At 35.8% G+C, this 24090-nt stretch overlaps 3 protein-coding genes across 6 annotated transcripts; 1 reads left to right on the plus strand and 2 right to left on the minus strand.

Annotated features, from left to right (window-relative positions):
* Nucleotides 1-1013: 1013 nt before the first annotated feature.
* Nucleotides 1014-3914, minus strand: LOC145559526 (uncharacterized). Its single transcript, XM_081620938.1, has 5 exons — nucleotides 3702-3914; nucleotides 3469-3592; nucleotides 3076-3374; nucleotides 2855-2971; nucleotides 1014-1429 (listed from the first exon to the last, which is right to left on the minus strand). The coding sequence occupies exons 3-5, from the start codon at nucleotides 3103-3105 to the stop codon at nucleotides 1253-1255; spliced, it is 324 nt and encodes a 107-aa protein (XP_081477064.1). The 5' UTR covers nucleotides 3106-3374; nucleotides 3469-3592; nucleotides 3702-3914; the 3' UTR covers nucleotides 1014-1252.
* A 7417-nt stretch (nucleotides 3915-11331) lies between these two features.
* Nucleotides 11332-14398, plus strand: LOC145559527 (F-box protein At5g39250-like). Of its 2 annotated transcripts, none has more exons than XM_081620940.1 (2): nucleotides 11332-11599; nucleotides 13280-14398. In XM_081620940.1, the coding sequence occupies exon 2, from the start codon at nucleotides 13416-13418 to the stop codon at nucleotides 14160-14162; it is 747 nt and encodes a 248-aa protein (XP_081477066.1). In that variant the 5' UTR covers nucleotides 11332-11599; nucleotides 13280-13415; the 3' UTR covers nucleotides 14163-14398. The 2 variants fall into 2 exon arrangements, with proteins under 2 accessions (XP_081477066.1, XP_081477065.1); XM_081620939.1 differs by having other exon boundaries at nucleotides 13356-14398.
* A 547-nt stretch (nucleotides 14399-14945) lies between these two features.
* LOC145559528 (receptor-like serine/threonine-protein kinase NCRK) lies at nucleotides 14946-23680 on the minus strand. Of its 3 annotated transcripts, none has more exons than XM_081620943.1 (11): nucleotides 23422-23680; nucleotides 20870-20936; nucleotides 20360-20435; nucleotides 19606-19719; nucleotides 19211-19327; nucleotides 18037-18300; nucleotides 17629-17864; nucleotides 17200-17490; nucleotides 16619-16855; nucleotides 16164-16391; nucleotides 14946-15542 (listed from the first exon to the last, which is right to left on the minus strand). In XM_081620943.1, exons 3-11 carry the CDS (start codon nucleotides 20427-20429, stop codon nucleotides 15219-15221), a joined length of 1881 nt encoding a protein of 626 aa, XP_081477069.1. In that variant the 5' UTR covers nucleotides 20430-20435; nucleotides 20870-20936; nucleotides 23422-23680; the 3' UTR covers nucleotides 14946-15218. The 3 variants fall into 3 exon arrangements, with proteins under 3 accessions (XP_081477069.1, XP_081477067.1, XP_081477068.1); XM_081620941.1 differs by having other exon boundaries at nucleotides 20360-20451; XM_081620942.1 differs by lacking the exon at nucleotides 23422-23680 and adding an exon at nucleotides 21553-21910 and having other exon boundaries at nucleotides 20360-20451.
* Between the last annotated feature and the right edge of the window lie 410 nt (nucleotides 23681-24090).

Raw genomic sequence — 24090 nt, forward strand, 5'->3', positions numbered from 1 at the left:
CAAACTATGAAAACTCGAAAAATGCTTTTGTAGTTTGTTTTTTTTTTTTTGTTTGTAAACACTACAAGAAAACAGCAAAATTGCGACAGAAAAAGTTCGTCGGAACTTATGCCATATCCGTCGGAAAGAAGGGTTCCGACGGAATTCCGTCGGAACCGGTCGTCGAAAAACCCTTTGTAGGAAATTAATCATATTCCGACGGAATTTCCGTCGTAAACCTTCCTTTCGACGGAATTTACGACAGAAATAACTTCGTCGGACTTGAAATTGGCCCTAACTGATGATCCGTCGTAAATTATAATTTGCGACAGAAAATTCCGTCGGAAAATATAGTTTGCGAGGAAATTTTCCGTCGGAAATTATATTGACAGAAAATTCCGTCGGAAATTATATTTTCCGACAGAAAATTCCGTCGGAAATTATATTTTCCGACAGAAAATTCCGTCGAAAATTATATTTTTCCGACAGAAAATTCTGTCGTAAATTATATTTTCTGACAGAAAATTCCGTCGTAAATTATAGTTTGCGACGGATTTTTCCGTCGGAATTTTTAGTTCCAGCCCGCCATAAATTTCTGTAAAAAAATGCATTTCCAAACCTGAATTTTGTTTATAATAAATAGACAAAAAAAAAAGCATTTCAAAACCTAAAATTGTTGTTTTAAAAAAATTAATTACCGACCTACGAAATTATATTTATTTACATATAAATATAGTAATTATGTTCTAGTACAAAAGATAGTATTTTGGTATCTATACCAAACAAAAGCTATGTTAGAGTAGATATTTGCTAGACTTAAGCTAAGCTAAGCAATCGCCTGGGTACCCTGACCTGCTCCACCACTACCCGGGTCGTCCCTTGGGTCTCAATGCTGAGGATGAATGGTGGAACATGAGTCGTTGTTGGTGAAACGACTTATCATCTCATCCATACTCTCCTTGTATCTCCTCTCTATTTCAGCCATTCGGGAGTAAATTCGCCTTTGCATCTCGGCTTCCATTTGAGTTTGGAGAGCTTGCACCCTGTGTTCCATCTGGTCTTGCATCTGAGAAATGACAGACGGCGTGTATTGTTATGAAGAACGGGAAGCTCGACCCATCATCTCATCCATACTCTCCTTATATCTCCTCTCTATTTCAGCCATTCGGGAGTCAATTCGCCTTTGCATCTCGGCTTCCATTTGAGTTTGGAGAGCTTGCACCCTGTGTTCCATCTGGTCTTGCATCTGAGAAATGACAGACGGCGTGTATTGCTATGAAGAACGGGAAGCTCGACCCAACCGGTTGCCATAGTAGAGCTCTGCACTTTGGCCAAGTCCCTTCACACGACCCTTCTTATTGCGCCCACCCACCGTCTCCCAGTACAACTCATTGGGACTCTTCTGAATCCCCTGACTCCTTGTTTCTTCGAGCTTCTTCTGGTAGGTCTCCTACAAAATATTGAAGATAATAAAAAAAATTGTTCAAAAAACAACCAACAATATAAGGTAAGGTTTCTTATTCTTGATTATTCAGTTGCATATTTGGCCTATATGATTAAGAAAAATAAGCACAAAAGTCACTTTACGACCCTTATTCATCCAAACGCAAGCAAATTTGGCCTATATGGCTTAAACCATGCCTATTTTCTATGTTTTCAATCAAATGGACTCGTTCTTTCTTCTAGCATTCCAAATTCAATTACTTTTAGGAGCCTATGGATAAAAATTAAGAAAAATAAGCACATATGTCAATTATCGACCCTTACTCATCCAAAATCATCCAAATTTGGCCTATATGGCTTAAACCATGCCTATTTTCTATGTTTTCAATCAAATGGACTCATTCTTTCTTCTAGAATTCCAAATTCAATTACTTTTAGGAGCCTATGGGTAGAAATTAAGAAAAATAAGCACATATGTCAATTATCGACCCTTACTCATCCAAAATCATCCAAATTTGGCCTATATGGCTAAAACCGTGCCTATTTTCTATGTTTTCAATCAAATGGACTCGTTCTTTCTTCTAACATTCCAATATCACATAATTTTAGGTGCCTAAGGATAGAAATTAAAATAAATAAGCACATATGTCAATTATCGACCCTTACTCATCCAAAATCATCCAAATTTGGCCTATATGGCTTAAACCATAACTATTTTCTATGTTTCAATCAAATGGACTTGTTCTTTCCTCTATCATTCCAAATTCAATTACTTTTAGGAGCCTATGGATAGAAATTAAGAAAAATAAGCACATATGTCAATTATCGACCCTTACTCATCCAAAATCATCTAAATTTGGCCTATATGGCTAAAACCATGCCTATTTTCTATGTTTTCAATCAAATGGACTCGTTCTTTCTTCTAACATTCCAATATCACATACTTTTAGGTTCCTAAGGATAGAAATTAAGATAAATAAGCACATATGTCAATTATCGACCCTTACTCATCCAAAATCATCCAAATTTGGCCCATATGGCTAAAACCATGCCTATTTTCTATGTTTTCAATCAAATGGACTCGTTCCTTCTTCTTACATTCCAATATCACATACTTTTAGGTGCCTAAGGATAGAAATTAAGAGAAATAAGCACATATGTCAATTATCGACCCTTACTCATCCAAAATCATCCAAATTTGGCCTATATGGCTAAAACCATGCCTATTTTCTATGTTTTCAATCAAATGGACTTGTTCTTTCTTCTAACATTCCAATATCACATACTTTTAGGTGCCTAAGGATAGAAATTAAGAGAAATAAGCACATATGTCAGTTATCGACCCTTACTCATCCAAAATCATCCAAATTTGCATATAATGAGTTCTACTTTGCTAATTTGCCATATATCAAGTCATATAATAAGTTTTTACCGCAATCCTTTTTGCTTTGGTGTTGGCAGCCACTTGACCTTTTCCAGGCACTTCCTTGAACTGTGTCTTCAAGAAAAGATCATGGGCATTTGGTAATTGGCCTTGGTTTTGTGCAGCCTTTATATATACATGCAGAATATCAATGAAAACATGTTAGCCCACAAAAACTCATTAATACACAAATGACTTAATTGTTAGTAGACATATTTTAGGAACCTTACCATCCTTTTAGCATGCTGTACAGCTGACATTGAACCTTAAAAGTAGGTCGGTTCAACGACATTTTCCATGGATTCGCCTCTTCGGTTCTTCTTGTTTTGTTCCGACCGCCTCTTATAATCTGGATCAATGGCAACAATTCGCATCATGCGTTCGTGGACATCCTTATTAATCCATTTTGGTCTGCCACCATTCAACCTCTTTGTGATGTGGTAGAACGTGTCACGTAGGCATTTGCAAACTTGAATTCGAAAGTGTCCTTCACATGGTCGTTTAACTCAGGTGCCCACTTGAATTTTTTCTGCAAATCAAGAAAATGTCTTTATTATTACAAAATTCAACTCCATCAATATACTTTATAAAACATGTATTATGTTAGGTTAAAGTTATCATACGCTGAACAAGTTCCAAAAGTGCTCTCTCGAATCTTCATCAACCTCTCCATAATTCTTCCAAGGCTCAACATAGTAGTCGGTTAGCGTGTCGGAGAGTACATTCTTCACCGGCTTATCATCAAACCTATAATAAAGGATAGACATTCATGTAAGTAGATAATAAAAAAAATAAAAATTCACTTTATCAAAATTAATACGAATTTAAGGATATTTCATTACAAATACATACGCACCAAAGTGTGGAAGGGTCCAACTCCAGCAAGTCATTAGGTTGCAGGTCCTGTAGCTCCTGTTCCTGTTGCTCCTGTTGCCCCTATACATGCCTATGAATTTGTCTCCGATTGATGATTTCTTAAGAGGCCCCCAAATCATGTGCCTCCTCTTCCTCCATTGACTCATCCTCGTCATCACGTACAACCTGTGATTTCCCCTTAGTCTTTCTCCTCTTGGACGATTCTCCTTTATTTCCTCCTCCCATGATGACCACCTGAAAAAATTGTTAGTACCATGATCGCACATTGTAATTTCATAAATTAGATCCATATGACATTAAAAAATAAAATGAGACCAAAACTATAATGCAATATTACAAGTCCGAGTAGTCATTAAAAACTAAACATTCGAAGACAATAGTTAAAGGAGTAACTACACATTCTCCTCTTCATTACCACTATCATTATTACTATCACTAGTGTCATCTAAAAATACATCGATGTCCTCTTCTTCGTCACTATCACTGGAGTCAATGCTTTCTTTTTCTTCATCATCACTTGAGATAACAGAGCCATCGTCATCATCATCATCACTATCAAGTTCATAGTCTGGAATGTCAGTTGGTGGACAAAGCGTTGCATTTACTTGTGGTGAAGGACCCTGCAAAAACTCTAAATCCACCGGAGCATCAATCACCGACCTTGATTGAGTTCTAAATACAGCCCACCATTGAACCCGATCACGTTTAAGGCTAGGGTAAGATGCATAATACACTTGAGACACTTGGTAAGATAAGACAAATGGATCATACTTGGGATATTTCTTAGTATGATTTACTTTGACAAGCTTGTATTGTTCATGAATGTTCATTCCTTTACCACAATCCATCCAATTACAACTAAACAAAATAGTCTTGTACTCTTTTTCGGGACCGGTGTAGACAAGTTCAATTATGTCGTTTAAAATGCCAAAGTACTCTCCACCGTCCTCACTTGAGACACACACCCCATAATTCATCGTAGATTTGTGTTTGCCATAGGACTGTGTGTGAAAATTAAAGCCACCGACAAATATTTGGTTCCAAGTTCGAACACTCTTGAAAGGCCTCATAGACAATGCTCGCAACACATCGGAACTTGGTTTCTGTTCTCTCACCAATAACCGTTACGAATACAAATGTCACGCTAATTAAAATGAAATATATTGTATTATCACAAGTTAATCGATATGTAATGTTCGAAAAGTATTATCACCTTGTGATGAAACCAATCAGGGAATTCACTTTCGCATTTCTCCATGACATCTTCTCGACCCAAATAAGTTCGAGTACTAAGAATGTAGTCCTCAAACTGCCTAATAGATTAATGACACATGGTTAATCATTGCAGCAATTATATTAAATTTAAGGGTTTTTCAAAAGTTTATCCTAAACATATATACCTTTCGTATTCACCAAGAATGCCGGTATTTCTTAAAACGAACAAATGAGCACGTTCGAGTTCCTTGTCATCTAAATACCGAGTTTTACCCAAATTTGACACACGACCCTTATCCACCGTGAACAGCTCAGGGATTTCATCGTTGTCGACCGTGGATTCCATATCAGCATTCACATTTCGACCTAGATCTCGTGTTTTTGTGTCAACTGAGGGCTGGAAATAATTGGAGCAGAAGTTTGATATCTCTTCAGTGAGATAAGCGTTGCATATGGAACCTTCAACACGAGCCTTATTACCAATTTTTCGTTTCAGGTGATTGAGGAACCTGTAATTATTTCCAATCGCTCCATGTCGCTAACTATAATTGTGTAGCAACATAAATCGCGAAAGAATTGGCTTATCTTTGTAATTGCATTCCATATATGGGTAGGGAGCAATTCTCTCAAAGCACTGGGCAACAACCTCTCCATGAACACGTGACAATCATGGCTTTTCATTCCATGTAACTTACCTGATTGCAAATCAACGCATCTGCTCAAATTTGAAGCGTAACCATCAGGAAACCGCAGCTGTTTGACCCACTCACACAAAACCTTTCTCTGAGCCTTGTCAAGAGCAAATGGAGCCTTTGGCATGAATTCTTTTCCTCTATCATCCTCTTGAAGATGTAGCTGGGCCGTTTACAGTATTTGGCAATGTCATTCCGAGCTGATGGCGTGTCACAAGATAGCTTTTTCACGTCCATTATAGTGTGAATCAACTGATCAAAAAAGTTCTTTTCAACGTGAATGGCATCTAAGTTGTGACGAACAAGCAGATGTTTCCAATATGGAAGGTCCCATAGAGTGATTTGCTTGAACCACCCTTTTTTTGCATTCTTGAGACGTTTCAGTGCCTCGGGGCCATCTGTTGCTTTCGGGAGGTTTTTCACACATTCCTAGAGTTCCTCTCCTGACATGATGTGAGGTGGTGAACCTTTTTCGACTTTGTTTTTACAAAATGCATTTTTACTATTTCGAAAAGGATGATTTGTCAGAAGGAATTGACGATGGCAATCAAACCAAGAAACCTTACCGCCATGTTCGAGCCAAAATGCTTTGCTTTACTCCATGCAATATGGACAAGCCTTCTTACCAGCTGTGGTCCAACCAGATAACATACCATAAGCCGGGAAGTCACTAACGGTCTATAGGATGGCTGCTCGAAGATTGAAATTCTTTTTTCTCGAAATATCGTAAGTATTTTCCCCAACTTCCCACAACTGTTTCAACTCGTGTATGAGCGGTTGCATGTAAACATCCAAGTTGCCCTTAGGGTTTTTAGGACCAGGAACGAGTAACGAAAGAAACATGAACTGTCTTTTCATACACATTAACGGAGGCAAGTTATAAGGGGTCAAAATGACAGGCCAACAAGAATATTGTCCCCCAAACTGACCATGTGGAGCAAATCCATCCGTACATAGGCCAAGTCGAACATTACGAGGTTCAGAGGCAAACTCAGGAAAGCAACTATCAAGGTGTTTCCACGCTTCACTATCGCTAGGGTGTGCCATTGTGCCTTGAACTCGAGGATTTTTAGCATGCCATGTCATTTCCTCGGAAATGTTTTTAGTTGCAAAAAGCCTTTGCAACCTAGGTGTGATACGGAAATAAAATAGAACATTCAAAGGCACTAAGCTACCTTTAGAAGTCTTCTTGTATCGGTCGCTACCACACACCTTACATGTAGATAATTGAGCATCATCTTTCCAAAAAAACATACATCCTTTCGGGCATGCATGAATCTTTTCATGGGGCAGCTCTAACCCCTTAACAATTTTCTTGACCTCATAGAATATCTCGGCCATGTGGTTGTTGTTAGGAATCGCTTCATTAACCAAAGAAGCAAATCCATCAACACATTTGTGCGGCAAATTATACTCGCACTTTAGGCTAGTGATTCTAGAAGCCATCTCTAACACAGACAATGAACTCCCTTCGTATAACGGTTGTTCAGAAGCCCTTAACAAAACAAAAAATGGCTTGGCTTGTGCATTAGGCTCCTCCTCTAATGAAACAACCACCTCTTCAGAATGCCCTTGATCTTGAGACTGACCAAATGCATCCAAAACCATTTCACGATATTCATTTGACTGCCTTCTACGAGTTCCTGGAAACCCTTCCCCATGACACATCCACTCATAGTAATTAGGTAAAAAACCACTGCGATACAAATGAAGTTTAACCGTATCTGCATCCCAAAGACGTTTGTTTTTGCGTTTAAAACATGGACACCTAACTTCATTCGGGTTGCTACTCTCGGGATGATCTTCCACATATTTAAGGAATTCATCTACCCCCTTTAAGAACTCAGGATTAATAGAATTCCCAACCTTCCTTTCGTACATCCAGCTACGTTCTTTTCGTTTTATGATTACAAGTTCTACACAACTAACACATATGCCATTAATCACATTAGTCACAAAGCACAATATATATTCATTACAGATCAAAGTGTTATGGAAATGCAAATGAGAAGAGAAATGATTTCCAAGGGTCCTTATCACTCCAACCTAACCCATCCTTGGACGTCCAATCTCACTAGTGAATGTATGCCAGGATTTCAATTCTATGGAAAATCCGGCAACATTTCCCTACAGTTCTCTAAGTACACGATATAGGCGATTAGAAACACCTATATATGTACCTAGAGAACATTGTAGAGAAATGACAAGCAAGGATCTTCCTTAGAATTAAAAAAAAGGAATACATTCACCACCTAAGTGAGATTAAACGTACAAGGACAGTCCCAACCGGGGACTATTCAAGACATACTCCTAATGTGTATGCCTTGAACGGGTATTTAGGCATATGATTATGCAAATGATTTATTTAAAGATATTAAAACTAAACTAACATACAAAAAATTATACAAATATATCATAATTAAACTTAACATAAACAAACATATCATAAAACCATAACATTAATATAAACAAATCAAACCAAACAAAACCAAACTAAACTAACATATCATAATATTAAATCTAGTAACATGCATTATAAAAAATTAAACTTAAGTAAGAAACATTATATTAAACTAAACAAAACTAAACTAAACTAGATTATAATGAACTAAAGTAATCTAACATACATCATATTAAACAAAACGAACAAAACGTAACTTAAGTTTCATAATATTAAACTAATCTAATATACTTTAGTAAAACTAAACTAAATTAAACCACATTATATTAAAATAAACTAAAGTAAACTAACATACTTACAAAAAAGTAAACTAAACTAAACTAAACTAACATACTTACAAAAAAAAAAGTAACTAAACTAAACTAAAACACATTATATTAGAATAAACTTAACTAAACTAAGTTATGTTAAACAAAACCAAACCAAACTAACATACATACATTATATTAGGGTTTGTAATGTGACTAACCTTTAGATCTGCACTTCTTTTTGACAATTAAACCATCTAATTGTACAAATCCTACATACAAAATATTAAAAAAAAATAATTAAATTAAATAAATAAGGGTTTATTATTAAAAAAAATTAAAAAAAAAATTGGGGAAAGGACAACTTACCAGAAAGAGATGAAAACTGTCTTCCTATACTGCTTCAGCCACGGGGAGGGAAGGGAGGAGGCCGAAGGCCGGGGGCTGCGGTTGTGGTGGTCAAGGAATCAAGTCATATTTGAATGTCATTAAAAAAAACGAAAAAAAAAAAAAAGAAAACAAAAAACGAAAACAAATTACCTAGACGCGGCGCCGGCAACAACAAGCAGCGTCAACAGAGGCTCGACGGAAAACAAGCCGCCCCTTCGACCGTCGTTGTCTTTCTCTTACTCCTTCTCGTCCTCTTTCTCTTTCTCCTTTTCGTCCTCTTTCTCTATTACATTCTCTGCGGCGTTTTGGTCTTCGTCGACGGCGAATGGGTGACGAACGGCGCCGGAAGCGTGACAGACGGCGGCGGTGTGTGGTCCCCTTTTTCTCTTTCCCTCTCTCTTTCTCTCTCCTTCTCTTTCTTCTGTCCGTTGCAACGTCCTTTCCCCTTCGTTTTTTTAGGTTAAATCAATTTGGGTAATTTTTTAAAAAAGGCTTATAATTTCCGTCGTAATTCCTTTTTCCGACGGAATATTCCGTCGCAAACCTATTTTCGACGAAATATTCCGTAGGAAAAAGAAAATTACGACGGAAAAATTTTCCGTCGGAAATATTACGACGGAAAATTCGTTGAAAAAATTGAAATCCGTCGAAAACTTGCTACAGAAAAAATTCCGTCGGAATTTTTGAATGTTGTGACGGAAAAATAGGTCCGTCGGAAGCGATCCGTCGCTATTTAGCCTATTTCTAGTAGTGAAAATCCATCCATTTGTAATTATAAAAAAAAATGAACTTATGTATTGAATATTTAGTTAATATATGAACATCATTTTTTTTATAATTCCGAATCCACAGTTCGGAATTCCTGGATACGCCACTGATGCTAGGGGTGGGGAATCAATGTAAAATAGATTTGGGTAAACTGAAAAATAAAAGTGGGTAAAGGGAATGATAAAAAGTGACAAACAAACCACAATAAAAGGAATTAAGCTTGCTCATTCCCTTTCCCTTAGATTATTAACCCCAACCAAACGACTTTTACTGTAATGAAGTTTTTTTTAAAAAAAATAAATTTATCCTTCTATGTCACTACTTTTTTTTTTCTTAAAACACATGTTATTAATTCATTATACCTCCTCCGCTTTTTTAGTTGACATCATTTGACTTTTACACTATTCATAAACTATACTTTGACCAGCTTCTGTGATTTATAGCTACAATAACTCATAGTTAAGTGAGATCTTGTTTGAATCAGCTTAACGTATATTTTATTAAGAGTGATGCATACGGGCTATATATAAGCAAAACACTTTTGAAAATTGTATAAAATTAAAAATTTATGACAAAAACACGCATAATCAGTGTAATTAGTTTGTTTTTGTCATGATTTTTTAAATTTAAACAATTTTCAAGAGTATATTTAATGCTTATAGCAATTTCCTTTTATTAATAACCACCTTTTATAATTTTACAATTGAAGAATTAGATTGGTTTGACGATTATGATACTAAAAATAAAATGATCAACTAATTATTAAAAAATGTAGTGTGTAGTGACTAGTGAGTAGTGCTGTCAAATTTCAAACCGAAACCGTTTAACTGCCCGAAATCAACCGACCCAAATGAGAACCGAACCGATTAAAAACCGTTTTTTTGAAACCGAAAACCGATCCGAACTGTATGTGAATGAACCCGAAACCGAACCGATCCGAATAACGTTACAACGTATAAGAACCGAACCCGTTAATGAACCGAACCAGTTCTAAACCGAACTGAAATCAAACCGAACCGAACTGTTTCTAACCCGAAACCGCTTTCAACCCAAAACCGTTTGAACCGGGATAAAAACCGTTTACACCGAACCGTTAACAACCCGCGACCCGTTTGCACCGAACTGTGTATAAACCGAACCATTTATAAACCGAACCGCTTACAAACCGAATCGTTTATGAACCGGACCGCTAATAAACAAATCGACTACAAACTGCTTACTATAAAGAGAATATTAAAATCAACTTAAAAGGTGTTTTAAATGAAAGTTAATTATCATAGTACAAAAATTCTTCCTGCCAAATTAATATTTATTGAAAATTTATTATTTTAGTATAAAATATCTTCCTGCCAAATTATTGTAATAGTATAAAATATCTTCCTGCCACTAAAAATCCTCCTGCCATAAACTGAACCGAAAAAGAACCGAACCAGTTATAAACTGAACCGAAAAAGAATCGAACCAATTATAAATAGAACCGAAAAAGAACCGAACTAGTTGTAAACTGAACCGTAAAAGAACTGAATTGTTTCTAACCCGAAACTGTTTCCAACCCGAAACTGTTTGAACCGGGATAAAAACCGTTTACACCGAACCGTTAACAAACTGCAACCCGTCTACACCGAACCCTTTACTACCCGAACTGTTTACAACCCGAATCGAATTTAAACCGCTCAAGAATAAACCGAAACCGAATCGAACCGATAACTATTTAGACCAAACTGGAACCGACCCGCGAGACACTTAAACCGATTTCAACCAACCCGATTTAATACCGAACCGATTTCAAACCAAACCGAACCCGAAGTGTCAAACCGTTTTAATAGTGCTACTAGTGAGTGGTTAACTAATTATTTTGAATTTGAACCCTCTAACCAAAATTTGGCCATTTATCGATCAACAGCCAAAAGCTCTCCTGCAAATCAATCAATTACACCTTTTAATTTTTTTTCAAGACCCGAGTATATAATTCAGAGGCAATTTCTATAAACCCTAGTTTCCCATTTGGGTTGCAAACTTGATTTTCTGGGTACTGTTATGCGATTTCAATCCGAGGAGCCCTTTAATTCGTAGTGGCAATTGGCAATTCTGCTCTTAGATTGTGGTATGTAATTTTTTGCTTTTAATTTGTTCAGCATTTTCCAGATTTCTGATTTTGCAAATGATATAAGTATTAAATTGTATTCTATGATTAATAGTCAATATAATAGTGATTCTATTTGATTTCCATAAGAAATCAAGCTTGTAATTACTGTAAATGGGGAGTTCATATCTGATTTAACCCAAATTGTAATTTGATTTTTGAATTTGGATTGCGACTGAGAATTTCAGTTACCTGATGTATTCATGAATAATGAATTGGAACTTATTGATTGCATGAATTGCAATCGGAAAATTCATATGATTATTTGTATTCTATGATTAATTGTCAATATGATGGTGATTTTTATTTGATTTCCATAGAATTATCCTCTATCGTTTCGTTAATTTTCGGATTCTTTGTTCAACCGAACTATTTCGAGGCGTATGGTTTGTATATCTTAGCTTTGGGATATTGAAGTTCCTCATTAGATTAGCAACTTCTTGATTTATACATGTGAATATGAGTGTTTCCGTGGTTCATGGAAAGCTTATCGAATTTCACCAAGCTATAGCTTTGCGGTTGGATGCAGCAATTGAATAAATCATGTTAAGAATAGCTGTACCAGAAAAATATTTAATTGTAGTATCTGAGGGAAAAAAGAAATAAATTAGAGGACAGAAGTAAGTGAAAGGGAAATGGAAAAAGTGTTATCTTAATTGAATGTATGTTGTTGTAACTAAGGCTTACTGGCTTAGATGGTTTAATACGTGAACAAGTCCCTTTTGAGAGGAAGTGTGAAAAGATCGTACTGCATTATTCCAAAAAATAGTCAAACCTATTAAGATTAGGGAAGTAATGACTTAGCAGTTAGCCCACCTACCGGTTATTAAGGTAATCGTCCCTGATTGTTGTTCTAAGTACTGTATTTCCATGTTGCAGATCTGTAGACCAAGACTTTCTTTCAGGTGTGTCTAGGCATTTAGTGGTATTACTAAGCCATTCATATGACATATAGAAACATTTCTATGATTGCCCAAATCTCCTTACCAACTATGTTACAAACAATAATATGGATCCTTGAGGAGTTTAGATTTAGAATATTCACAGCTTTAGCTCTAAGCATAGGAGATTGTTTCTGAACGTTAGTGGTTTGAAACATCTACAAAGATTATAAATTGGTATAGCATATGCAAGTACTATATGTTGTGGCTAAACATTTTAGAATATAGTATCAGTGTGATAGTGGTATTGATTGTGCTATATCAATCTTGATATTACTCCTTTTTTGGCTGCTAGTTAAGTTCCTAATTGAGTACTGCAGGTCCTACTATTTCCCACTTTTACCTGTTCTTCTAAATACATAGCATGCTTCAAAATTTACACAAAGTTCATATGCTATTGTGAAAGAATTTCAATCTAAAAGAAGCATTGAGTATGAGATTTATCTCTCTAAGTTCATGAAATTTCACTTTGCTATAAAATGCTATACAAAGTATTAATTTATGACTATTCAAAAAAAAAAAAAAAAAAAAAAAGTATTAATTTATGATTCTAAAGGTCGTCTAGTGTTTTCTGCCTTTTATTCCTTTGTTTGAGATTTATCAAGCATTTGTTGGATGGTTAACTATGTTGTTTTGGTGCTAGCTAATACATCTCCTTGGTTATAATTTCAATTTGGTCATTGAATTTTCTGCTATGCAGTCACTGGTTGGTTTAGGATGCTGAAAATGTTGAGAAACCTCTATATACTAAAATCTGGTGTTTATGCAATGTTCAGCGTGGACCTGACTTCTGCTACAACCCTCCAGTGCCTTATTATCATAAACCACGTGACAAGATGACATGCGTTGTTTTAAAGGCAGTCTTTCCTCTACTTGATGGTGTAGACCTTGCTTCTTGTATGTTAGTTTGCAAGCAGTGGAGAGACATTGCGCAAGATGATTATCTTTGGAAATGCTTATGTGCTAGGAGATGGCCTTCTCTATGTAAAAGACCTTCACCATCAACAGTCACGTACTATAAACTCTATGGGACCTTTTACAAGCGCCGGCGGCACCAGGCTCTTCCTCCTTCAAGATTGTCCTTCAATGATTTGGACTTCTACATTGACATTTGGGCTGAAGGCCAGTCAATATTTTCAGAAGTGTTCTCAGGCCTAGTTCTGCATGGCGGCATAAAAACTCTGCCTACTGGAATTTCTAACATTCTTAGATACCGTCTAGAAGGCCCCGATTACAAGATGATGTTGCCCGTGGAACCCAGGTTTTCTGTGCCGTTGGGGCAGAAAGTGAGTGTCTCTGTGTTGGTTGGACGTAGGGATTCCAGCAAATTTGCCTGTATAGTTAATAAAGCGATGTTTGATGATATTAATTGGACATCTTTTCGGGCCCTTGCATTTGATTATCTTGACTTTTCCCCCATACACCCCTTCATATCGGGTATTAGAGCATGGGTTTCATTGTTATTTGCCGATGCTGAGAATGATGAGGTGGCAAACGTTTTTGGCATTGAAATGGACTTTTGTGATGCTGCAAATAATGAGACTGAGGTCCTTTGGTTGCTCGACATGTTAGATTGGAAGTGATTAAAATCAGGTCCTAGTTTACCTATGTAATGGTATAAGATAAATATATCAATCTCTGTAGATTGTTTGTTCCTAGTTTCACTTTTAGCTTAAATGTCGCCATCCGTAGTTGTGCAGCTATCATCGAGCTTGCAGGCTAGCTGTCTTGTCTCTATGCTTTTTCATTGTAAAGTTTCTTGAACTCAATATGAAGATTCTTATGGGTTGAATAAATTTATCATTTTATTCTTTGTTTAGTAAGTGTTGATTTGATTTGGACTTATATCGCAACAGGTAGTCTGGTGCACACAGCAGTTTTGTGTGAGACTAAACTGATTTTTAGTACTTGTATCAAATATCTCAGCAAGAGCTGAACATTAATGCATTAAAAATCAGAGGAGTCCATTACATTTTATGCATAGTGTTAAGTAGTAAAAGATTATCAAAACCCTGCAAATAATAGTCCAGGTGAATTAAGGACTTTACTGAATATGTTCAAGGCTTGGTGGGAAAGGTTTAATGCGCTTACCAAGCAGGGCAAGCACCAAGGACGACTGCAAAGTTAAGGTCACCTCTGGTGTAGTATCCTTTCACTCGGCAACTAACATGTTCACAAAAGTTTTCACTGGCAGAGTAATGCATGCTCTGCCGGATACTGCTGATCAACTGAACACTTTTGATGGTGATGATAAAAAAATAAAAATAAAAAATCAATCAATAACATAAGGATGAAATTCTTTCTATTTACAAAATGAATTTGTATTGGGTGCCTATATATTGTGATGTCCCAATCGGCAATCAGGATTCAGGAAGTAACCAGCAACAAATTTATATATTGACTATTTTCAAATATTTCTGCCGTACAGAAAACACAGAAACCTCACCCCACCCACCAAAAAAAAAAAAAAAAGAAAGTAGTAAGGAGGAGAACAGAATAAAAAAGGTTTGCTTCTTTACAATTTGTAGTAAGAACTATGGTAATTCCCTGTTTTGCATATCAAATTACCATCCAGATCTAACCTTGGATGGCTCTTCATCATCTAAGATTGCCGGCATGCACTTGTTGCTGGTTGAAGATCATTGATCGTTTCCTACAGAGAATGACTCTAGTCGAGGTTCTGTCAGATCCACAATCTCATCATCATCGACATTGGTACTATGACTTCCACTTGATGTCAAATATAGCAGACTATTGACATACTGAACTGATGAAAGATTTACTGACTTCCCAATGCTATCAGCTAAGAGGGTGCGATCAATGTCAGATGATAATGAACATCGAGATGACCATCGACTTGGACACATTTGTTTGAGTTCTTCAGAGTCTACAAGAACCTCAACTTGACTGGTAGACTTTTCCATGCATGGTTGTTCACATTTCATGCTGTTAGAGGACAAGTTCTGCAAAAGAAAGAAACAACTTTTAGTAACTGAGAATGTGTATTATCAAATCAATGAAATAAGAACTTCACAAATGTTATAACATAAATTTGATCTCTACACTAAAAACCTTGAAGAATAAAGTTACTAGTGGAAAAGTGGACATAGATCTGCTATATTTGTAAATGCAACACAGTCATGCTAAATTTTCAGTGAAAATACACAAAGGAAGTTGATCAACCTGTAGCAGTCTGCTTCTTTTTTTTTCTTTTTTTCCTTTTTTTTTTTTTTTTTTTTTTTTTTTTGGGTTTTGGGGTTGGGGGGGGGGGGGGGGGGGGGGGTGGGGAGGATGGGATGGGATGGGATCGTATAGGAGAATCATACAGGGCAATTGTTGTAAACAAGATTTGATGTCACCAACTAAGCAGTTGGCATCCATAACAATCTACATCTTAATTAGGACTACAGCCTGAAAGGATGTGAAGAACTGGTCCTAGGTTTCTAGCCCTTCATGGGTATCTTAGTGGGTAAGAAAGAGAAACTGGATAGTTAAGAAATGACTTATATGAATCTGGACCATCAACTTGCTAACACATTTCATTTGGATCTCTTGAAAAACAAAGAATGTTCAAGAGTCTCTACCTGGAACAGGTTTGTGGGAAACCTTCTTCCCCTTGACACATTTGGAACAAGTGTTGAGAGGACCTGAACAACTTCACTCATGCCTGGTCGGCATTCAGGATCCAAAAGCAAGCACTCCTTTGCTAAATAGGCCATTATTTGCATCTCTTCTTCGGCAAAATTACCCTTCAGATTTGGATCAGGCAATTCTGATATTACACGCCTGCTATCTTGTAGTCGAGGAGCAGCCTAAAGCAAGAGCAACCACGAGGCATTACTCAAAAATTAAATTTCAGACACTGCATTTTTCAGCCTTAAAAATTTTCAATTTGGTTCAAGTGCCAACTCATTATTCCTTGCAAGAACAAAATAAGTTTTCAGCTGAATCACTAAATTTAAACTTACGAAGTATAATCAAAGGTGAATTCACACCATTATCTGGCAATAAATGCAGGAATGAAGAGAAGATTACATACCCATATGACTAGGCTTTCATCTCCTTTATCAGATACATTGAAAATTGGAGTTCGGCCAGTTATCAACTCAAGAAGAACAACTCCAAAACTGAATACATCTGATTTCAATGTACCTTTTCCAACAATTGCATATTCTGGTGCAAAGTAGCCAAAGGTTCCTTGTATTCTTTCAGGAGAAGAAGAACAACTGAGAAACCCATCAGTGCTTAAGCATTTTGCCATACCAAGATCAGTTACCTGCAATTATAGAATTAGCATGTCTGTCACACACTAATATCACAAGGTTATAAACACTCAAGGACTATTGCTTCACCAACAACTACAAAAGTCATCCAAAGGTTAAAAATCCAAAAACTACTCTAATGTCTATCAATTGGTTGTATGGTCTGATTGGATATTTTGTTGACCTAACATAATTCTGAAAATTGCTGCTCAGTAAAAAATCATCCTCATTGTTTTCTTATTTCTTGCTAAGTCATCTAGGACTGAAGATATTTTTCTGACAAAACCCTTATGAAGAAAGAATTACCAATAGATTTCTAGTGCATGAAGAAATGAAGTAACACTGGTCAAATTCTTACTTTTGCTTTCCAATTTTCATCCAGAAGAATATTAGTGGATTTGACATCTCTGTGCAAAATTCTTGGAGCAGCTGCATCATGGAGATACTCAAGTCCTCTGGCAGCTCCTAGGGCAATTGCAACACGGGTATCCCAATCCAAAGGCTTTTGTCCATCCAGACAATCCCTGAGGTTACCATTTGGCAAATTCTCAAAAACGAGTAGCCTCTCAACCTGTTTGCCCAAGGATATAGAGCAATAACCAAGTAAAGGCACAATATGGCAATGGTGAAGTCTTGATATAATCTCAACCTGCACAAGAATAATCTAATTAGACGACTCAAGACCAGCACAAGCAGTTCAACATGTGGCCAAAATTGTTTTTTATGTGTTATCCTTCCACCATTGGACCAGGCAATCAGAAGACTGCAAAATCAGGTAAGCTTATACCTCCTTAAAGAATTCAGAATCAGAATCTAGTCCCTTGGAAGCTTTAAGTCGTTTCACGGCTATAGTTCTACCATCTTTAAGATGGCCACGATATACATAGCTGCATCCCCCAACTCCAATCAGATTATCATGAGAAAATTTGTTTGTTGCATGTTCCAACTCTGAATATGTAAAATGGGTGACTGTGCCATGAATTATTTTCATTTTTCTTCTGAATAAAAGGGAACCAATCCAACCTGTTAAAAAGAGAACAAAACAAAGTGATTTCGATTTATATATAAAAAATTAAAAAATTAAAAAATTAAAAAATAAAATAAACTTGGATTGGTAGTTCAAGGGCATTTCCTAAATCTAATTTTCCACACATTTTGAATTCGCTTGAAAACATTTTGTTCCAAACAAGTTTACCTGTAAATGGACTTTCCATAAGACCCACATTGCTTCTGGCTGGAGACTGGGAAGGAAATTTGTGTTTTATCAGGTCAGTAGTACTTTCGAGGCTAGATCCTCTGTCAGACAAGTTTTTTTGTTGCTCACACTTGTCTCTTGGGTAAAAAAACCAGGTGAGGGATACAATTAATGCAAGTGTAATGAGCACCAAGCATACAAAGAGAATAATTACTACTCGGTTAGAAACGTGTTTGCTTGGAGCCTGAGAAGCTGTAAAAGATCCTGTTAAAAAAAAGGAAAAGGAATAAATTTAGAACAAATAGATATTTAACCAATTTCGTGCGGCCAGCCGGCCATGGGCATTGGCCATAACATTGAAACATCAAAGCATAAAAGTAAGCATGACACAGGCTCGCTTAGAAACACGTGTCAAGTCGGAAGTTTAATCATTCAACCAGATTACATGTACTTTGATATTTAGAATTGGCACTGATATCACCAGACAAAGAGTAAGCAAATGCACACTGCTTTCCAACAAACTCCAAAAGATGGTATATCCAATAGCTTTCAGAAAATAAAATCACCAAAGGTAGAATAGTCTGAAAATTATTACCAACTGAGATCGTAGAAGTGAGGCAAGGTCAGGAATTAGGGTAATCAGATATTTAGAAATTAATCTCAATATTTTAGCTTCTAGTCATCTAGAAATTCTCCCGTCTTTAAAGGTAAGAGGATATGGTATTACATAAAGCCAAATGAGTTATGCAGGCATGTGAAATCTTTCTCCCTGTAATTATGAATATATGACATGTAGGTTGTTGTGGATGATTGAAACAATGAGGGGTAAAAAAATAGTGACCTAAACAATGCTAAAAAGACTCAGTAGTGTGTCATATACGATTTTGTACTATAATGATCTTGATTATAAAGTGGCTTTTACTTCTTTCACCAACTAGAGAGTGAAATCTTTAATTCTTAATGCAGCAGTGGGTTATATCTTTAGCTGATTCAGTGATTGGACATATTCTTGATCATGTTTTAAGTATGCAAGCCATGCTACAAGAGCTTGAAATTTCGATGTACAATTTACATTTGATAGTACAATTTACATTTGATAAGCTTTCAGCCTATGCAGTCCAAAAACCAAGCTGATGTAGCTTCTTAAAATAAATTCAAAAGGTTAGAAAATTACCAGAGGTGCAATCACATCCTGTAAAGCAGTTACTGTTCTGACCATCTGCTGCCAAAGTAGGCAATTCACCACTATTACAGACACAAGTCCAAGTGTTTCCAGTTGATCCAACATTCACTACGCCAAGAAGAAATACAAAAATAACAAATACAAGGATGAGCAATTGATCTAATAATTTATGAGTACTAACAGAATTCAGGAACCGGTGGCTAAGGAAACAGATTTAATAGACACCAAAAATATAATCTTTGTATACAAAAATATAATCTTTGTATACAAAAATATATTTAAACAAATAAAAAAAATATCCTTTGTGGTATGTTGGTTTATCTTCATCTTTCCCGATCTTACATATACAACCAGAAATAGCATAAGGTGGTAAGTTGGTAACCTACCAGGCAGGCAATCACACGATGTGGAGCAATTAGCTGCATTACTGGACCTTTGAGTTTCTTCATAAGCAGAACATGTGCAGGTCCACCTAGTTCCAGATGAATTAGACACCTGTTCTGCACCCAGAGAGAAAATATAATTCAGGTTTGCTTCATCTGCTCATATTCTTCATCTAGTTCACCCTTACCGACAAGTTTGATTGAAACCTGCCAGAACAACAGCTGAACCAGATGGGACTCATGAAAGCCTCTAAACAATACAAAAAGAGACCAATTCAGTAGCTTTTCAGAAATTGCCTCAGGCATATGGGCATAAACAGCATTAGGAAGCCCCTTATCTATGTGCTTTAAATGACTAGGCCATGCAACACCCACAAGACCACAATCCTATTGCATATGCCAATTGGTAAATAACCAGATATTTTACTCATCAAAAGATGGATTATTTTGACCTATCAAACAAATAGGCGGAACACTCTAATTATGACTCACCACCCTCACAAAAAGGGCCAACTATGCGATCAGAATAATTAATCATTACATATATATATTTGGGTTCAGTGGGGTTTAAAGGTAGAGTCAGGGGTTGCTCATATATTACCATTGAAAAGCACCACAGAAGTATTTTGGACATCAAGTTCAAATATTATATCAAATGCCCCAAAGTTGCATACCATAATTGAATGACTTTGTAAGAAAAGAAAAATTCCATCGATAAACTAATATACTCAAGACTTTTAGTTTCTAAGGTACTAACCACATGTTGTCTGCTGAATGCAGATTAAGAACAAAACAGATGTAATAGCGACCTGCAGCTGGATCTTCATCAATTCCTATGATAGAGTTGAACTTCAGAAGAGAAAAAATAAATCAACAGACATGCTAAATGTACATTATAATGTAACTTTAATACTAATAGTAGCAATGTCCCTATCAGACAGCAAGCAAGCAAAGCATCAAATATAACAGAAGATGTACTTTGCTTTTTATCAAGTTTATGAGACAATAAAGACAAAATAGTAGATTAGCAAGTGAAAAATGGAAGTGTGACACCAACTTCTATACTGTTTCAAACTTTCAAATTAAAAGAACATGGTTACTAACAAAAGAAAGGCATCTTTAATCTGAAATTACTTACATATAGAAAATACAAATTGAACATGAACATGAACAGAACATAAAAAGGCTCTGTATGATTCTCTCTAAACATTAAGAACCCAGAAATTCTCTTTTGTATGCTTAAATCGAAGAGGGGGCTAGTGCATACCTTCACATACAGTATGGTTGGAATTTCATGTCCATAAGTTGAATTTCAAATCCTCCAACAACCAAATCTGTCACAGAATTGTTATAGGAATCAGCTATATGATTGATTACACAATTATCAGCCTAAAGAATGGCCCAATGGAGGAGCTTAATTCACAACTGTAATGCTTTCATCTTAGCCAAAGAGATTGATCAATTCATGTATAGTCAGCCAAATTAATCTCTTCTAACCTTTGTTTCAGAAATATATCAGATTCACAGGTGCAATTAGAAAAAAAAAATAATAATAATAATCTGAAGTCCTCCTAAGTGTATAAATATATGGGTCAAACAAAATTCCACCAAATTCATGTTTGGCCAACAATCCCTCTAGAAACTCATATTTTTCAAGGAATTGCCATCCACAAAAGACATGTTAACACTATTTAGAAGATGCACAAAAGTACACTCTACACTTAAAATTACAATACCAATAAATTTCTTCCCAAAAAAAGTACAAATTTAAGTACTTTTACAAATCTATTGCATATGACCAATATCTGACCCATCTCAATTGGAATAATAACAAGATATCTGGAACAGATAAAGAATCAAAGCATGATTGAATATTTCTCTGCACATTCTAATACTCGTCCATTCAGGAACAAGCATATGAAAGAAACTAACCGACATTGTCCACAATACCTGAATATAAAACCTTTCAGTTGTTTACACTTTTATGCAAGCTATTTTTGAATACAGAATCGTAACTAGTCGTCTACTAGCAATGCATCACTATCTTCAGACAACAAAAATCCCATATAATGCTAAATGAAACCCATTTATAATTGACTCCTACTCGGCTTTAATATGAAGGCACTTGGGACAGAACAAGCCAATTTGGTCTTCCAAAACAAAGCAATAGAGATGGAACTCCCACGAAATGACTTATTAGCAGATTACAAGGTGCATGCCAAAACTAGAAACCCGAATCAACAATGCCATTACCAGCACAGCAGAAGCAGAAGACATAGCCAAACTAAGGCATAGCATATTTGTAGAAGAAAACTAAACAATGTGGATTAACAATAATAAAACCAAACCAATCATTCCAGATATTGCCAAAGCTAATCTTTTACACAGTAGGAAAGCGACCACTCAACCATTTCAAGAAAATCAATTATGTATAATTAATTAATATTAAAGTTTATGTTATTATTGTGCTCCCCATGATTCGAGCTAACTCTCCAAAACTCCTGTACAGCCTATAATATATGCTTAAATTATGTACCCACATCAAACAGATCGTCAACTTTCATTAATTAATTTTTCATACAGTGATACAGTATATTTATAATCAGAAAATGTCATGCATTGAATAAGAAGCTAATATTAAAAAAAAAAAAAAAAAAAAAAAAAAAAAAAAAAAAAAAATTAAAAACCATTAAGTGTTGAATCAATATTTTTTTAGGGAAGTCGAATTAATAATAATGGATGCGTAATTTTGTCTTAAAAATCTCAAAAAAAAAAAAAAAAAAAAAAAAAAAAAAGATCTTGACTCTTAAAATATGTCAAGATTGTACACAGGCCCTCAATCTTAACCATTGGGCTAGCAATCATACTCAAAGAGAGTCAAAATAGACGCGCGATTTCACGAATTTGTTATAGATTCCAAACTTAATAAGGGTCATGTTTAGCAAAACCTAAAGAATTTGTGAATCGAAAGTGAAAAAAATAAATGGTGTACGGTTGTTGATCATTTGCTTTGAAGAATAAAAGTAGTACTACTTGGCTTTGAGGTTCAAAGACAAAATCTACAGGCGCTAAAGTCATCAAACATAGACGTGTGTATTGACAATGATTCCTCAACGTCTTATACAATAAAATTAATAATAAATTAATCATGTTATTAAATGAAATCACCATAATTAGAACCTATTCCACCAGTCTGAATTACCGACACAAAATATTCAAATTTTAAATTTTAAGTAATGTAAAAATATTATTTTAAGAAAAAAAAAAAAAAGTAGTACTGCATTTTCAGGGCGTACTCCAAATCATTACAATTAAGTCAACGAAATCTGGGAATCATATACTTCGTACGAAATACAAGAATATAAGTACCATATGAGCTACTTCAAATTACAGTACGGAGTACTACTTTTCTACTATTCCATTCAAAATTTTGTTATGTTTTTATTACGATCACAATCTGATTATACACTCGGGTGTACCATATGAATTAATATACAAAGTATAACTAATTCGCTATTCTATTCTCAGATTTCTCACAAACTCGTCTCTTCTCTTTATCGAACGCTGAATATGTATCATACTATCCATTACACATTCGGGTGTACCTAGTAAAAACACGGAGTAATCTCGCTAGGATATAGTCATATAGATTATAAATTTATAACTGTATAACGCCAATCAATTACACTCGGGTGCAACAATAAGCAATCATCACAAATTAAAGTAACCTTAAACGTAAATAGCAAGCATTCAATAGTTCGAATTTTGTAAATTACCAAAAAAAAAACGAAAAATTAAAATCGAAAAGTTACAGAATACCTGAGCAACTGAGCTTAGAAGTTCTTCTTCACTTCTGAGGATAAAGCACATTTAGCAGATCATAGTAGTAATGGAGGTTGAGCTTAGATTAAACGCCATTAAAATGAGCTTAAAGCTAATAGGAGGAGAGAGAAACAGAGAGAATTTTCTCTCTCTAGTAGAATTGTTGTTTGTGAGTTAATTGAGTTTGCAGAAAATGGTGCGAGTCTCCAAGTGTGTGAGTGAGGGTGAGGGTGAGGGTGAGGTGGGAAGAGTGCAAAAGTGGTGAGAAATGATACGGCGTTAAAGATAGGACACACACTACGTTGCTAGCCAACGGTTCATTCGAGGGGTCCCTACTCCCTACTCGTCATCGTTCCTGGATTTGCATTGATAATTGTAATTAATGCAATTGTTTTCGCGATTTTCAGGGTATCAATCCACGCTTTTATTTGCCATCAGAATTTATGACACATGTGACATTCTTGTGATTCTTAGCTCCCTCGTTGCGATAGTGAAAGATGACACTGAATCGGGCCAAACTATAGGTGCTAGCTAGAGATATGAGATGTGCGCGAGTTTGAGATTTGAAACTCGACTTGAACTTGAAAACTTTAATACCTACTCGAGCTCAGCTCAGCTTGTACTCAACTTGATACATATATTTAACGTATTAGAACTTCCAGTCGA

The sequence above is a fragment of the Chenopodium album genome, chromosome 9 (assembly GCF_948465745.1).
Source record: "Chenopodium album chromosome 9, dcCheAlbu1.1, whole genome shotgun sequence".
NCBI classification, from domain to species: Eukaryota; Viridiplantae; Streptophyta; class Magnoliopsida; order Caryophyllales; family Amaranthaceae; genus Chenopodium; species Chenopodium album.

Excerpts from the sequence above, each read along its gene's own strand:
- LOC145559526 (XM_081620938.1), bottom strand. The coding sequence starts at position 3,105 with ATGTCAGCTGTACAGCATGCTAAAAGGATG. Across the intron at positions 2,972-3,075 it reads TACAGCATGCTAAAAGGATG|GCTGCACAAAACCAAGGCCA; the intron begins GTAAGGTTCCTA and ends GTATATATAAAG. Across the intron at positions 1,430-2,854 it reads CCAAAGCAAAAAGGATTGCG|GAGACCTACCAGAAGAAGCT; the intron begins GTAAAAACTTAT and ends AATATTTTGTAG.
- LOC145559527 (XM_081620940.1), top strand. The coding sequence starts at position 13,416 with ATGACATGCGTTGTTTTAAAGGCAGTCTTTCCTCTACTTGATGGTGTA.
- LOC145559528 (XM_081620943.1), bottom strand. The coding sequence starts at position 20,429 with ATGAAGATCCAGCTGCAGGTCGCTATTACATCTGTTTTGTTCTTAATC. Across the intron at positions 17,865-18,036 it reads TATGGAAAGTCCATTTACAG|GTTGGATTGGTTCCCTTTTA; the intron begins GTAAACTTGTTT and ends TCTTTTTAACAG. Across the intron at positions 15,543-16,163 it reads TTCCCACAAACCTGTTCCAG|AACTTGTCCTCTAACAGCAT; the intron begins GTAGAGACTCTT and ends TTTCTTTTGCAG.